This window comes from Eubalaena glacialis, chromosome 1 (genome assembly GCF_028564815.1).
Source record: "Eubalaena glacialis isolate mEubGla1 chromosome 1, mEubGla1.1.hap2.+ XY, whole genome shotgun sequence".
Classification (NCBI taxonomy): domain Eukaryota; kingdom Metazoa; phylum Chordata; class Mammalia; order Artiodactyla; family Balaenidae; genus Eubalaena; species Eubalaena glacialis.
In genome coordinates this window covers 109,910,384-109,924,955 of record NC_083716.1, presented here as the reverse complement: position 1 = coordinate 109,924,955, position 14,572 = coordinate 109,910,384, and the positions used below count along the sequence as shown (strand labels likewise).

General features: G+C 41.1%; 1 protein-coding gene across 5 annotated transcripts in view; it reads right to left on the bottom strand.

Annotated features, from left to right (window-relative positions):
• OCA2 (OCA2 melanosomal transmembrane protein) overlaps positions 1-14,572 on the bottom strand; it is a 299,171-nt gene that overhangs the window by 131,081 nt on the left and 153,518 nt on the right. For all 5 annotated transcript variants that reach the window (XM_061199031.1, XM_061199036.1, XM_061199032.1 and 2 more), the window contains one exon: positions 2,471-2,603. In XM_061199031.1, coding sequence (XP_061055014.1) covers positions 2,471-2,603 — 133 coding nt within the window. The remainder of the gene's footprint in view (positions 1-2,470; positions 2,604-14,572) is intronic.

Genomic DNA, 14,572 nt, shown 5'->3' with positions numbered 1-14,572 from the left:
CAACATTAATAGCTAGCCCTACATCTATAAAGGATTGAATATGTAGTTAAAAACTAGAAGGAAGGAAAGAAAGGAAGGGAGGGAGGGAGGGAGAGAGGTCCAAGCCTTTAAATATCCTGGCAAACATTTAAGGAAAAAAGTAGTAGCAATTTTACACCATCTCTTCCCAAAAACTAAAGAGGAGGGTATACTTCTATATTCATGCTTTGAGGACAGCAAAAAGTAGACATTTCAAGAGAAGACACTACACACCAATATCCCTATTGTACAAAGATATAAAAATTCTATATAAAATATTAGGAAGAAGCAGCATGAGTTGATTGATATTTGGTGACCAGAGGGGCAGACTCTGGTGATTATTTGTGCTTTTCAATAAATAAGTCAAATTCTCTCCCATTCTGATCACTTGGCAGGCTGACTCACCCCGGCCCCTGCAACTGGTGAGGCCTGGTGACAGTCAGGATGAACTGTGTCATTCAGTGGTAGAGTGGAACATGTGGTTCTCTCTGTATGATGACCAGCATCTCAGGGCTCTGAGAACTATTGACCAGGAAGGCACTGCCAGCCCACAGTGTGCATGAAGCCAAAGTGAGGAAGAGCCACTGAGATTTCAGGGTTACTTTTTACTGCAGCATAACCAAGCGTCTGACAGATGCTCTCTACACACCAAAGACCTGCTGAACCCAAATCTCTGGGGTAGGGCTTAGTAATCTGTAGTTATACCAAGCACCCCAAAATTGGAGACCCCTATACCCAACAGTGGCTCAGAGTGATTGCTCTGGCTCTGCACAGCTCGCCGTGTGCTGATTTACAGCCTGTCTTGGCATTGCCATAGGGTTTCGGCATTATCCATGTCTCAATCATCCCCTCCCCCTTCCCTCGAAGTTTTCCTCAGCTCCTTACTCTGGAAGAGTGGAGGAGTCAATTACACAGATTTGTTTCTATACTTCCAAATCAGTATATCTAAATTAATCTCAAGATAAGACTCTCCAGAAGAGCTTATTCACAGCATAGATTTCCTGGGGGTGGGCCTGGTAACCTGTATATATAACAGTCATTCCCAAGTCATTCTGATCACCAGGGTGGTTGAGGGATGTTGGGGAGAGGTGCAGCTGTGCCCACACAAGCTTCTAGAGACAGATTAGCCATTGTAATTGATGATAGTCTCCTTAGCTATCCATTGGTATGATCCTTTCCATTAGAAAACTAAACCTAAATATTAAGTTACCCCACTTTACATATACTAGTTGACGATAAAACACTTTGAACACCTCTAACTGGTTGCTATGGGTTGAATAGTGTCCCCCCAAAATTCATGTGTTGAAGTCCTAACCCCCAGTACATCAGAATGTGACCTTATTTGAAAATAGGGTCATTGCAGATGTAACTAGCTAAGGTGAGGTCATTAGAATGGTCCCAAATCCAAGATGACTGGTGTCCTTACAAATGGAGAAATGTGGACACAGACACACACAGGGAGAATGCCATGTGAACATGAATACAGCCATCTAAAACCTAAGGAGACAGGCCTGGAACAGATCCTTCCTCACAGCCAACCAATCCATGATTTTGGACTTCCAGCCTCCAGAACTATGAGATAATAAGCCACAATAGGTGGCTTATTAAGCCACTTTAACTTCTATGGAAATAAACCATCTTTTGTTTAAGCCACCCAGTCTGTGGTACTTTGTTGTAGCAGCCCTAGCAAATTAATACACTGGTCAATGAGAAACGTGGATCAAGGTACCTCATTGCAAGAAATATCTATTTTAAAATAAAACGCAAACGTTGATTAAAATTTTCTTCAAAACAGAGAAGTAATGGAATCATTTGCAGTGGTCCCCTCTGTTACCAAGGCAACCTGCACAGTGTCTTGCACAGGGCCTGGCCAAGAAGAGGCTGGCTGTTTCCCAAATAGTCTATTGCTTCTAATCTATCCTGACAAGTAATGTTCTCAATAAAACATCTACTAAAAATTTTAAGTGAGGAAAATGCAAAACCATAAGATGGCCATAAGCCCTATTCCTCCTGGCCACTGCCTCACCAATATGAACTTGATTGACACAGTATTTTATCCCCTGTGCTGGATTATGTTGCCATTTTTGTAATCACATTTAGTTTCAAACTACAACATATTAGAACAGTAGAGTCTATATGCTATGCTATTTGTATTGTATACACATGGTTTAATGCTGTCATGACATGCAAACTGTATACAGTGGACATTGCTTCCCACATTTCACTCTATAGAAAACTAAAGAGGCACAGCTCATGGATTTAAAGCCCCTGAAAGCACACTGCGTGCCAGGAGGCAGACAGGGACATGCTAGTGTGCAGCATCCCAATGACTGATACTTCCCTGATATTCTACAGGTGATTAACCTCCTACCTTTTCGTGGCAACTTCCCCGGGAAAAAATAGTATCATGGCAGTAAACTCTGAGGCTATATGAGGAGGTGCTTCCACTCACCAACAATCTCACTGGGCTCCTTGTTATACAGCTTTTTGTTCCAGTAAAGTAGTCTGAGGAGTGGAAAGGAGAACAAGAGAACGAAGCAAATCCCAGCAAACATGTGTGCGGTGAACCCAGCGAAGTCCAGACCCTAGAAACAGGAAAGGAGAAGTGAAACCACAGACAGGCCTTCCCGTAGCACAGGTGCAGCCCCATGGCAGGGTCCAGGGAGGGCTGAGCTCGAGGGCCGTGGAACCTAGCACAAAGCCCACAGAACAGATACTCTTCACCATGATTTTGAAAACATTCAGGATTTGTTTCTTTCACATTGAAAAACCAATTATTACCTGAATGACAAGCAAACTTGGGAGGAAACAAAAACAGGTCATCACATCTCATCCCAACCTTAGCTGTGTCTACTTCACCACTGGACTAACTCGTCCCCCAGGATCCGGTGAAACAGGATTGAGGGGGACAAAACATACAACTATCACTACTATAGAGAAAATAGATAACCAACAGGAACCTACTGCTATAGCACAGGGAACTATACTCAATATTTTGTAATAACCTATAAGGGAAAAGAATCTGAAAAAAATAGATATATATGTAAATATAACTGAATCATTTTGCTGTACACCTGAAACTAACACAATGTTGTAAATGAACTATGCTTCAATTTAAAAAAAAAAGACTATGGGGCAATATTAGCTCATTTGAAGGTAAATTGGTTTCTAAAAATATTTCACTTAAGTCACTGTCATCAATTTGAAAGAGCACTGTCATGCCTGGAAAGCACTGTACTCCACAGATCACCCAGTGGCCATCAGGACTGAAGCCCCCCAGGGTGTCCCAACCAGCCTCAAGGGTCCTAGGCAGGAGCCCTCTCCTTCCCCTCACACTTCCTTTGCCTGTCTGTGGGCTATTTTTCACGGTCAGCCGCTGAGAACATCTTTGTTGTTGGATGAAATCCCTGCTAGGTTAATTTGTTAGGGAATAAGTCACCAACAATATTGGTCAGTTTTGTCCTTTTGTTTACACTGTACTTAAACCTTCAGCAAATACATGCCCTCTGAGCTCCTTGCAGGACAGATGAGGCTGCTGTCCCCACGAAGCAGGCTGTGAGAATCAGCTTCTTACTGGCAAGAACTCCAGGTCTTTTCTGTAGTGTTCATGGACTACTGATGCCACAAAAAGGGGTCAGAGGCACAATGACAAAGCATTGGGGGTGACCCCCAGGCAGGAGGGACCATGGGGGTAGTGAGAGTAGGTCCAGGGGACATTAGTGACCACCTTGAGAGACCATGCCCAAGGCAGCAGTCAGGAAGACCACCTTCTAAAGGCCTGAGCTGGAAGGAGTGATTTCAATTATATTATTTGTTGTTTATTAAAATTTACTTATTTGTCCCCCTCATTTCTGGAAAAGATCTGAAACCACTTATAACATTGCTAAAGATACGACACAACTTAGAAGCCATTATCAGTAAGTTGTGTCAAAATTTAGGCTTGCCAGTGTGCAATGATCTGAAGTTCTTATTCTCTTGCAGTTTATCTGTACATCCAAAGGTTGCCCTTGAAAACAGCATATGAATAACATATGAGGTTATATGAGGTTAATCACATACAGACAGCAGGGAGACCTACCAAGATGTGGGACTCATGGCATGCTTTTAATGGCCATATAAGAATTCACCACTTTTCTGGTAGTTCTTCAACAAGGATATTACCTTGGACTTTGTGTTTATCTCTAGAATGCATGCCCCAAATATCTGGTTTAAAAAAGGTCCAAGACACTTTTAGGGGCCCCTGAAAATCATTTAGTTTCTTCTAAAATCAGAAACAAAACAGAAAACCTTTTGAGTCAAAGAAGATGGCTTAAAATATAGTATTAATATAATATTAACGTATTTTTCTGTATATGAATTCAGTCATGAAGTAATGTAAATGTAATTGTAATTAATATTACAAGTAATGTAATAACATAATTAATGTAAATGTAATTGATATTTTTTGGAGGGAGGAGCGCATGAAGGCAGAAGTACTTACATCCTGAGTAATGCTGGGTCCCTTTGGGACACAGTACAGGGTCCCCCACTTTGTCAGATTTCGCTTTATGCCACTTTGCTTTTACAAAAGACCTACATTAGCACCTGTTTTCGCTAAGAAAGAAATCTGAGGAGGATTTTCACTTTTATGAAAACAGGTGATTGCTCTTTTAACTTTATGCCATTTTGGCTTCCGAAAGGTTTCATAGGAAAGCTCTGTTTTCGGATAGTGGGGAAAACCTGTAACAAAGCTCTAAAGTAACAAAACCACCCACTATCATACTTACATCAGTGCAGTGCTTAAATGCAGCCCTTTCTTGCAAGGTGCTGCTTCTGTTTCTTCCCTCTCAGCCTTGTTTTGTACTGTTTTGGTTTTGAAGCATGCCCCAAGGGCACAGCGGCCTGGTGGGAAAGGCCTGAAGAATGTCCTAGTGCACACATCTCTGGGGCACAGTAGGAAATGCCTTCCAATGATGTGTGAGATGCTATTCAGAAGCAGAGGGTACATGGCTCTCCTAAAGAGACTTCTCTAGTGTTGTTTAAAAGGTGGTTGAGGGAGGAGCTTCAAGATGGCGGAAGAGTAAGACGCGGAGATCACCTTCCTCCCCACAAATACATCAGAAATACATCTACATGTGGAACAACTCCTACAAAACCCCTACTGAACGCTGGCAGAAGACCTCAGACCTCCCAAAAGGAAAGAAACTCCCCACGTACCTGGGTATGGCAAAAAAAAAAAAAAGAAAGAAAAGACAGAGACAAAAGAATAGGGATGGGACCTGCACCAGTGGGAGGGAGCTGTGAAGGAGGAAAGGTTTCCACACACTAGGAAGCCCCTTTGCGGGCGGAGACTGTGGGTGGCGGAGGGGGGGTAAGCTTCAGAGCCACAGAAGAGAGCACAGCCACAGTCGTGCAGAGAGCAAAGCGGAGAGACTCCTGCACAGAGGATCGGTGCCGACCAGCACTCACCAGCACGAGAGGCTTGTCTGCTCACCCACTGGGGTGGGCGGGGGCTGGGAGCTGAGGCTCCGGTTTTGGAGGCCAGATCCCAGGGAGAAGACTGGGGTTGGCTGCATGAACACAGCCTGAAGGGGGCTAGTGCGCCACGGCTAGCCGGGAGGGAGTCCGGGAAAAAGTCTGGAGCTGCCGAAGAGGCAAGAGACTTTTTCTTGCCTCTTTGTTTCCTGGTGCGTGAGGAGAGGGGATTCAGAGCGCCACCTAAACGAGCTCCAGAGACGAGCACGAGCCGCGGCTATCAGCGCAGACCACAGAGACGGGCATGAGACGCTAAGGCTGCTGCTGCCACCACCAAGAAGCCTGTGTGCAAGCACAGGTCACTGTCCACACCTCCCCTCCTGGGAGCCTGTGCAGCCCGCCACTGCCAGGGTCCCGTGATCCAGGGACAACTTCCCCGGGAGAACGCACGGCGCGCCTCAGGCTGGTGCAATGTCACGCTGGCTTCTGCCGCCGCAGCCTCGCCCTGCACTCCGTACCCCTCCCAGCCCCCGGCCTGAGTGAGCCAGACCCCCAAATCAGCTGCTCCTTTAACCCCGTCCTGTCTGAGCAAAGAACAGACGCCCTCAGGCGACCCACAGGCAAAGGCAGGGCCAAATCCAAAGCTGAACCCCAGGAGCTGTGCGAACAAAGAAGAGAAAGGGAAATCTCTCCCAGCAGCCTCAGGAGCAGTGGATTAAATCTCCACAGTCAACTTGATGTACCTGCATCTGTGGAATACCTGAACAGACAACAAATCATCCCAAATTGAGGAGGTGGACTTTGGGAGCAACGATATATATATATATATTTTTTTTCCCTTTTTCTCTTTTTGTGAGTGTTATGCGTATGCTTCTGCATGTGATTTTGTCTCTATAGCTTTGCTTTTACCATTTGTCCTAGGGTTCTGTCTATCCGTTATTTGTTTGTTTGGGTTCTTTTAAGTATAGTTTTCAGCACTTGTTATCATTGGTGGATTTGTCTTTGGGTGACTGTTTCCTTTCCCATGTTAGGAGAGTTTTCAGCTATTATCTCTTCAAATATTTTCTCAGGCTCTTTCTCTCTCTCTTCTCTTTCTGGGACCCCCTATAATGCAAATGTTGGTGCATTTAATGTTGACCCAGAGGTCTCTTAAACTGCCCTCGTTTGTTTTCATTCTTCTTTCTTTATTCTATTCCCTGGCAGTATTTCCACCATTCTGTCTTCCAGCTCACTTATCTGTTCTTCTGCCTCATTTATTCTGCTATGGATTCCTTCTAGTGTATTTTTCCTTTTGGTTATTATATTGTTCATCTCTGTTTGTTTATTCTTTATATCTTTCAGCTCTTTGCTAAACATTTCTTGTATCTTCTCGATCTGTGCCTCCATTCTTTTCCCAAGATTTTGGATCATCTTTACTATCATTACTCTGGATTCTTTTTGGCTAGATTGCTTATCTCCTCTTCACTTAGTTATTCTTCTGGGTTTTTATTCCTGTTCCTTCATCTGAAACATATTCTTTTGCTATCTCATTTTGTCTAACTTTCTGTGACTGCACTTTCTGTTCCATAGGCTGCAGGGCTGTAGTCCTCTTGCTTCTGGTGTCTCCTCACTGATGGGTGAGGCTGGTCTAAGAGGCTCATGCAGGCTTCCTGGTGGAAGGGACTGGTCCCTGCCCACTGATGGATGGAGATGGTGGGCAGGGCCATGTCAAGAGGTGTGTTTATTATTTTTTTTTATTGAAGTATAGTTGATTTACAGTGTTGTACCAATCTCTGCTGTACAACAGAGTGTCTCAGTTTCACACATATATACATTCTTTTTTTAAAATATTCTTTTCCATTATGGTTTATCCCAAGAGATTGGATATAGTTCCCTGTGCTATACAGTAAGACCTTGTTGTTTATCCATTCTAAATGTAATAGTTTGCATCTACCAACCCCAAATTCCCAGTCCATGCCTCTCCTTCCTCCCCTCCCCTTTGGCAACCACAAGTCTGATCTCTATGTCTGTGAGTCTGTTTCTGTTTTGTATATAGAAGGGGTGTGTTTAGAAGTGGCTGTGGGCTTAGGAAGATTTTAGGCAGCCTGTCTGATGATGGGTGGTGCTGTGCTCCTGCCCTGTTGGTTGTTTGGCCTGAGGCATCCCAGAACTGGATCCTACACACTGTAGGGTGTCACCACGTCTTGGTGACAAAGTGGCAACCTCCAGGAAAGCTCAGGCCAATGAGTACTCCCTGATACCTCCACCACCAGTGTCCTTGTCCCCACAGTGAACCACAGCCAACAACCCCACCTGCCCAGGAGACTCTCCAAGACCAGCAGGTAAGTCTGGTCCAGGGTCCTATGAAGTCACTGCTTTTTCCCTGGGTCCCAGTGAGCACAAGACCTTGTGTGTGTCCTCCAAGAGTGGAGTTTCTGTTTCCCCCAGTCCTGTGGAGCTCCTGTCATCAAGTCCCACTTGCCTTCAAAGCCAAATGCTTTGGGGGATCCTCCTCCCAGTGCCAGGCCCCCAGGCTAGGGATCCTGACATGGGGCTCCAAACTCTCACTCCTGTGGGAGAACCTCTGTGATATAATTATTTTCCAGTATGTGGGTCGTCCACCTGGTGGGTGTGGGATTTGATTTTATCATGATTGTACCCCTCTACTGTCTTGTTGTGGCTTCTTTGTCTTTGGATATAGAATATCTTCTTTGGTAGGTTCCAGTCTCTTTTGTCAACAGTTGTTCAGCAGTTAGTTGTGATTTTGGTGTTTTTGTGAGAGCAGTTGTGCTCAAGCCCTTCTACTCCACCATCTTGTCTCCAACCCTTCAGCACCTTCTCCAGCCTAGTACTGTTTTTTAATTACTCCTCTGAATTACATATTAAGTATTAATTTTCTTTGTGAATATTTTAAAAATTAATTTCAAATTTTATTTTAATTTGATAATCTGTCTCCTTCCTATTTCAGTTCACTGATTAACAATCAAATAATGTCAAATAATTGTGCCCATCATGTGATGCAAATGTATAGCTGTGCTGTCATTATTGATAATGAGACTTTATAAATTAATCTCTGCTAAAGACACTATCCCTGGAACTATGTGTTCATTTGTGTCTCCATACAAATAAATATTCCCATATCTCTGAACTACTACAAAATGAATTAAAACCACTCTTTGTTATCCACAAAAAGACATTCATTAGATACTTTTTCTGCAAGATATAGTTTAACCCCTAAAATGCAGGGAAAGTCATTAAGTGGAAGACAAGGAATGCCATCTTCAGTAAAACAGGACAGCCCTAAAGCCATTTTCCCAGAGGATGTCACTTTCACACAAAGCTGGGTAAGTAGCCTAGGCTGAGCTTCAGTGCAACCAGAGAGGGTGCTCACCTCCAGGGCCCTCTGTGTGTTTTTGCAAAAACCTCACCTTTCTCCCTTACCGTCAGGTTTAAACTCTGGTTATTTACAACAGCATGTCAGGATGCCATGGAAGAATGGGAATAGTCTGACAAACTGCTCTTTCCCTTCAGCTTTCTATGTGACTTGGTAGAGGTCCAGGACCCAAAGCCTGTCTTGGGTCACATCCCACTGTTTAGTCAGAGCATTCAGACCTAGGACTCTAAGGACAAGTTTAAAATGATGTAGAGTTAACTCAATTTGTGTCCATAAAAGGCACTACACCTGGGGTTTTACATTAAAACTAATGTGGGGACTTCCCTGGTGGTGCAGTGGTTAAGAATCTGCCTGCCAATGCAGGGGACACGGGTTTGATCCCTGATCCAGGAAGATCCCACATGCCACGAAGCAACTAAGCCCATGCACCACAATTACTGAGCCTGCGCTCTAGAGCCTGTGAGCCACAATTACTAAGCCTGTGTGCTGCAATTACTGAAGCCTGCGTGCCTAGAGCCTGTGCTCCACAAGAGAAGCCACGACAAGAAGCCCACACACCACAGTGAAGAGTAGCCCCCACTCGCTGTAACTAGAGAAAGCCCATGCACAGCAACAAAGACCCAGCATAGCCAAAAAAAAAAACCAAACCACGTGATGCCAACCAGGGGAAGCTAAGCTATTGCAGCACTCATTAATATATTGTCATAAAAAGAAGAGACAAACAACAGAAATGGAAAGCAAAGTTCTAAAATCAGTCATAAATTACAGTAGCCATGCTCTCACTTGAACTACTTCTATACCTATTCTACTGCAAAATATTTTCTATAAGAAATTTTAAAGTTTTAGCCTTTACATTTATGTCTGTGATCCATGTTTGAGTTAATCTTTTGATAAAGTGGGAGGTGTGGACTGAAGTTTATTTCTCCTGCATATGCATGTCCATTCGTTCCAGGACTATTTGTGAAAAAAACTATCCTTTCTCCACTTAGTTGGCTTAATTTGCACCTTTGTCAAAAATCACTTTGTCAAAAGTCATGTATGTAAGGATTTATACCTGAACTCCCTACTTTGTTCCATTTATCTATCCACCTATCTTGATGCCAATACCACACTGGCTTTGTTAGTGTGGCTTTATAATAAGTAGTGGAATTAGGTAGCACTAGCCCTCCCAATTTGTTCTGCACTTTAAGAGTTGTTTTTGACTATTCTGGATACTTTGAATTTCCATATAAATTTTAAAATCAGTTTATCAATTTCTAAAAAAAAAAACTTGCTGTGCTATGGTTTTGATAGGAATTGCATGAATCTACAGATCTATCTAGGGAGAACTGATACCTTAACGATATTGAGTCTTCTGATCCATGACCAAAATATATCTCCCCATTTATTTAGATCTTCTTTAATTACTCTCTGCAATATTTTGTTGTTTTCTTGCATATGTTTGGTCAGATTTACCCTATTTTATGTATTGATGCTATTGTAAATGGCATTTTTATTTCAATTTCCAACTGTTTATTGCTAGAATATAGAAAACCATTACTTTTTCTATATTGATCTCGTACACTTGTCAATTTTACTTATTATTTCCAGGAGCTTTTCTTTGTAGATTCCTTCAGATTTTCTACATGGACAATCATGTCATATGCAAATAAAAACTTAATTCTTCCCTTCCATTATGGATGCCTAGTATTTATTTTCTTGACTTATTGTACCAGTTAGAGCCTCCAGTAAAATGTTGCATTTAAGTGGTGAGAATAGACATCTTTGTCTTGTTTCTATCTATGGAGGTATTCAGTTTTTCCCATTTAAGTATGATGCTAGCTGTAAGCTTTTCATAGATGCTCCTTATCAGGCTAAAGAAGCTCTCTTCTTTCCCTAGTTTATTGAGAGATTCTATCAGTAATGGATGTTGAATTTTGCCAAATATTTTTCTGCATCTATTGAGATGATCATATTGATTTTCTCATTTAGTTTGCTAGTAAATTGCACTGGTTGATTTTTCAAATATAACGCCAATCTTCCATTTCTAGGATAAATTCCACTTGATTGTGCTGTATTATCCATTTTATATATTGTTAAATTGGATTAGCTAATTTTTAAAAATTTACATCTATGTTCGTAAGAAATATTTGTCAATAGCTTTCTTATCCTGGTTTTGTCTGGTTTAGGCATTAGGGCCTTATAGAGTTAGTTGAGAAGTATTCTCTCCTCTTCAATTTGCTGTAAAGTTTGTGTAGAATTGGTGTTGTAGCATTATTTCTTCCTTAAACATTTGGTAGAGTTCACCAAAGAAGCTATCTTAGCCTGAATTTTTTGTTTGTTTTGTTTTGTTCTTTCTGGGAAGGTTTTTGACTACAAATTCAATTTCTTGAATAGACATAGGGCTACTCAGGTTATCTAGTTCTTCTTGAGTGAGGTTTGGTAGAGTGTGTCTTTCAAGAAAATTGTCTATTTTATCTAAGTTGTCAAATTTATTGGCATAGAGTTGTCCACAACACTCCCTAACAATGTCTAATGTCTGTATGCTCTTTAGTGATGTAATATCTCTTATTCCTGATATTGGTAATTTACGTCTTCTCTCTTATTTTCTTCATCAGTTTGGCCAGAAGTTTGTCAGAATTATTTATCTTATCAAAGAACTAGCTTTTGCTTTCATTGATTTTCTCTATTGTTTTTTTGTTCTCCATGCTGGCCTGTATTTCTTTCTTCTGCTTACTTTTAGTTTAACTTGTTCTTCTTTATCTAGTTTCTTAAGATTGAAGCTGAGGTCACTGATTTGAGACATTTCTTCTTTTCTAATATTGGTATTTAATGGTATAAATTCCCCTCTAAATACTGTTTTAGAGCAGGTACCAGAAAACTACAATTGCAGGCTGGAATACAGACATGCACATTCATTTATGTGTTGTCTGTGGCTGTTTTCCTGTGACAGTGGCAGAGTTGAGTGATTGCAACAGAGACCATAAGGCCCACATGCCTATAATACTAATTATATGGACTTTTAAGAAAAAGTTTGCTGACTCCTGCTTGAGAGGAATCCCACAAATTTTGTTTTCATAATTCACTTCAAAATACTTCACAATTTCACTTTTGTCTTTGACTCTTGGAATTTTTTCACACAGGTTTTTCAATTTTCTGAAGTTAAAAATAGCTATTTTTAAATAGATCTTTAAAATAAATTTTTTTATAAATGTATTTATTTATTTTTGGCTGCTTTGGGTCTTCATTGCTGCACATGGGCTTTCTCTAGTTGTGGTGAGCGGGGGCTACTCTTCAATGCGGTGTGTGGGTTTCTCATTGCAGTGGCTTCTCTTTGCTGCAGAGCACAGGCTCTAGTGCACAGACTTCAGTAGTTGTGGCATGCGGGCTCAGTAGTTGTGGCTCATGGGCTCTAGAGTGCAGGCTCAGTATTTGTGGTGCACAGGCTTAGTTACTCCACAGCATGTGAGATCTTCCTGGACCAGGGCTCGAACCCATGTCCCCTGCATTGGCAGGCAGATTCTTAACCACTGTGCCACCAGGGAAGTCCAAAAAAAATAGCCATTTTTAAAATTATTATTTCCAAAATGAAATATCCAAGTCAAAGTGTAGCTCTTGAAAAAGTAAATGACCCATTATGCCTTTTCTTACCTGTGGTATCATCAGTCTATAACATTATATAAGTTTCATGTGTACAACAATTATGACATGGTCTAGTTTTCTTCATGTTTCTTGTGCTCTGACTTCATTGAACTTCCTGAATCTCTGGGTTTATATCTTTCATAAAATTTGAAATTTTAAACCGTATTTTCTTCAAATGTCTTTTTCTGTTCCCCTCTCTCCTTCAGAGACAAGAACTACAGATATATTAGGCCACATGAAGTTTTCCCCTAGCTCACGAATGCTTTTCATTACTTTTCACTCGGTTTTACTTTGGACCTATGTCTTCAAGTTAACTAGTCTTTTCTTCTGTAATTCTTAATTTGCCTTTTTAATCCTAACAAGAGATTTTTATCTCATACATTATACTTTTCCTCTTTAGAAGTTTGATTTGGGCCTTTTAAAAAAATATCTTTCATGCTTCTGCTTAACTTAATGAACATCTGGAATACAGTTATAATAACAGTTTTAATGCCCTTGTCTGTTAATTCTAACACTTTTGTCTATTCTGGGTTGATTTCAAATGGTTTTTTTCATATTCTCCTCGTGATAGGTCAAATTTTCTTGCTTCTTTGCATGCCTGGTAATCTTTGATTGGATGTCAGATATTGTGAATTTTACCTTGTATGCTGTTGGATTCCTAGATTCTTGAGGTTTGTTCTTGGATGCAGTTAAACTACTTAGAAACAATTTGATTATTTGGGGTCTTTATTTTAAGATTTATTAGGTGGAATCAGGGCAGTGTTCAGTCTAGAGCTAATTACTCACCAATATGAGGCAAGACCCTTCAGTGTACTCTATCCAATGCCTCATAAATTAAGAAGTTTACAGTCTTCCTGGCAGGAACAGACATTATTCCTGGCCCTGAGTGTATCAAGCACTCTTTCTTCTAATCTTTTTGTGTTGTTCTTCCCCTGGCCACAGGGAGTTTCCCTCTCTCTCTGTGCAGCTCTTTCCTCTCTGGTTCTCTGTCTTGAAATTTTACCTGCTTTGGTCTCTCCAGAGTCAGTTCTATCCCCTCAACTCCAGGAATCTGGTGGGATCCACATGGGTTCTCTCTCCCTGCCCTGCATCCTGGAAAGTCTCTTAATGCAGTGAGCTGGGGCAATCATAGGCTCATTTCATTTGTTTCCCATTTCTCAGGGATCACTGCCCTTTTTTACCTGATATCCAGTATCTTGATTACCACTGTCTGGTTTTGGTTTGTTCCTGGTTTTGTTTTTTGGATTTTGGTTTATTTTCTTTTTGGATGTCTCAAGCAAGAGGGTAAATACAGTCCCTGTTACTCCATCTTGGCCAGAGAAGAAGCCTTTTTTATCCTGTATATCCACATACAAACATTCTCAGAGACTACATGCACCAAAATATTAAGAGGATTTATCTCTGGGTAGTGGGATTATGACACTTTTTTTATTTGTGGTGTGTGTGTGATTTACATTTTCTAAAATAAATGTATTATTGTAAAATAAAAATAATAAAACAATATTTTTCTCTGAAAATAGTGCTCTCCCATGCATATGCAGCCTATCCTGAGTGATAGGTGCCCCCAAGGCAGATCACGGGGCTCTACCACTTTCTGGTGTGCTCATGTGACATGATGGGGGGCCTGCTGCTTAGCTCATGCAGCAAGACCAGTGAAGTGTCACAGGTGGTTTTCCAGGGCAACCAGGGAGTATTAAAGTTTAAGTATTAAAGTATCTAAGTTATACCCTGAATCTCTAGAACGTAGTGGGCCCACAAAATGGCCATCAACACCTTAGAGCCATGAAGTCTCAAAGGCTTAAATATTTTTATGAAAGACAGCACATATACACAAACAAACTGACACACTTCACAGACACACAGGCATAAACATATCATCTATAATAAATGACACCAATTTCGAAGCATTTTTACTGATACTTCAGAGAAGAGATATTGGGAAAATTCTAATGACCAAAGAACGACAAATGAAAACTAATTGTAAAATGTGATTTTAACTCTAAGATATGTAAAATACCATTTGCATTCTCTTTAACACTTTGTTTTTATTTTAGTGTATGAAGAAATTATATATTAATATTTATAACAGCTTTCCAAAAATCCCTA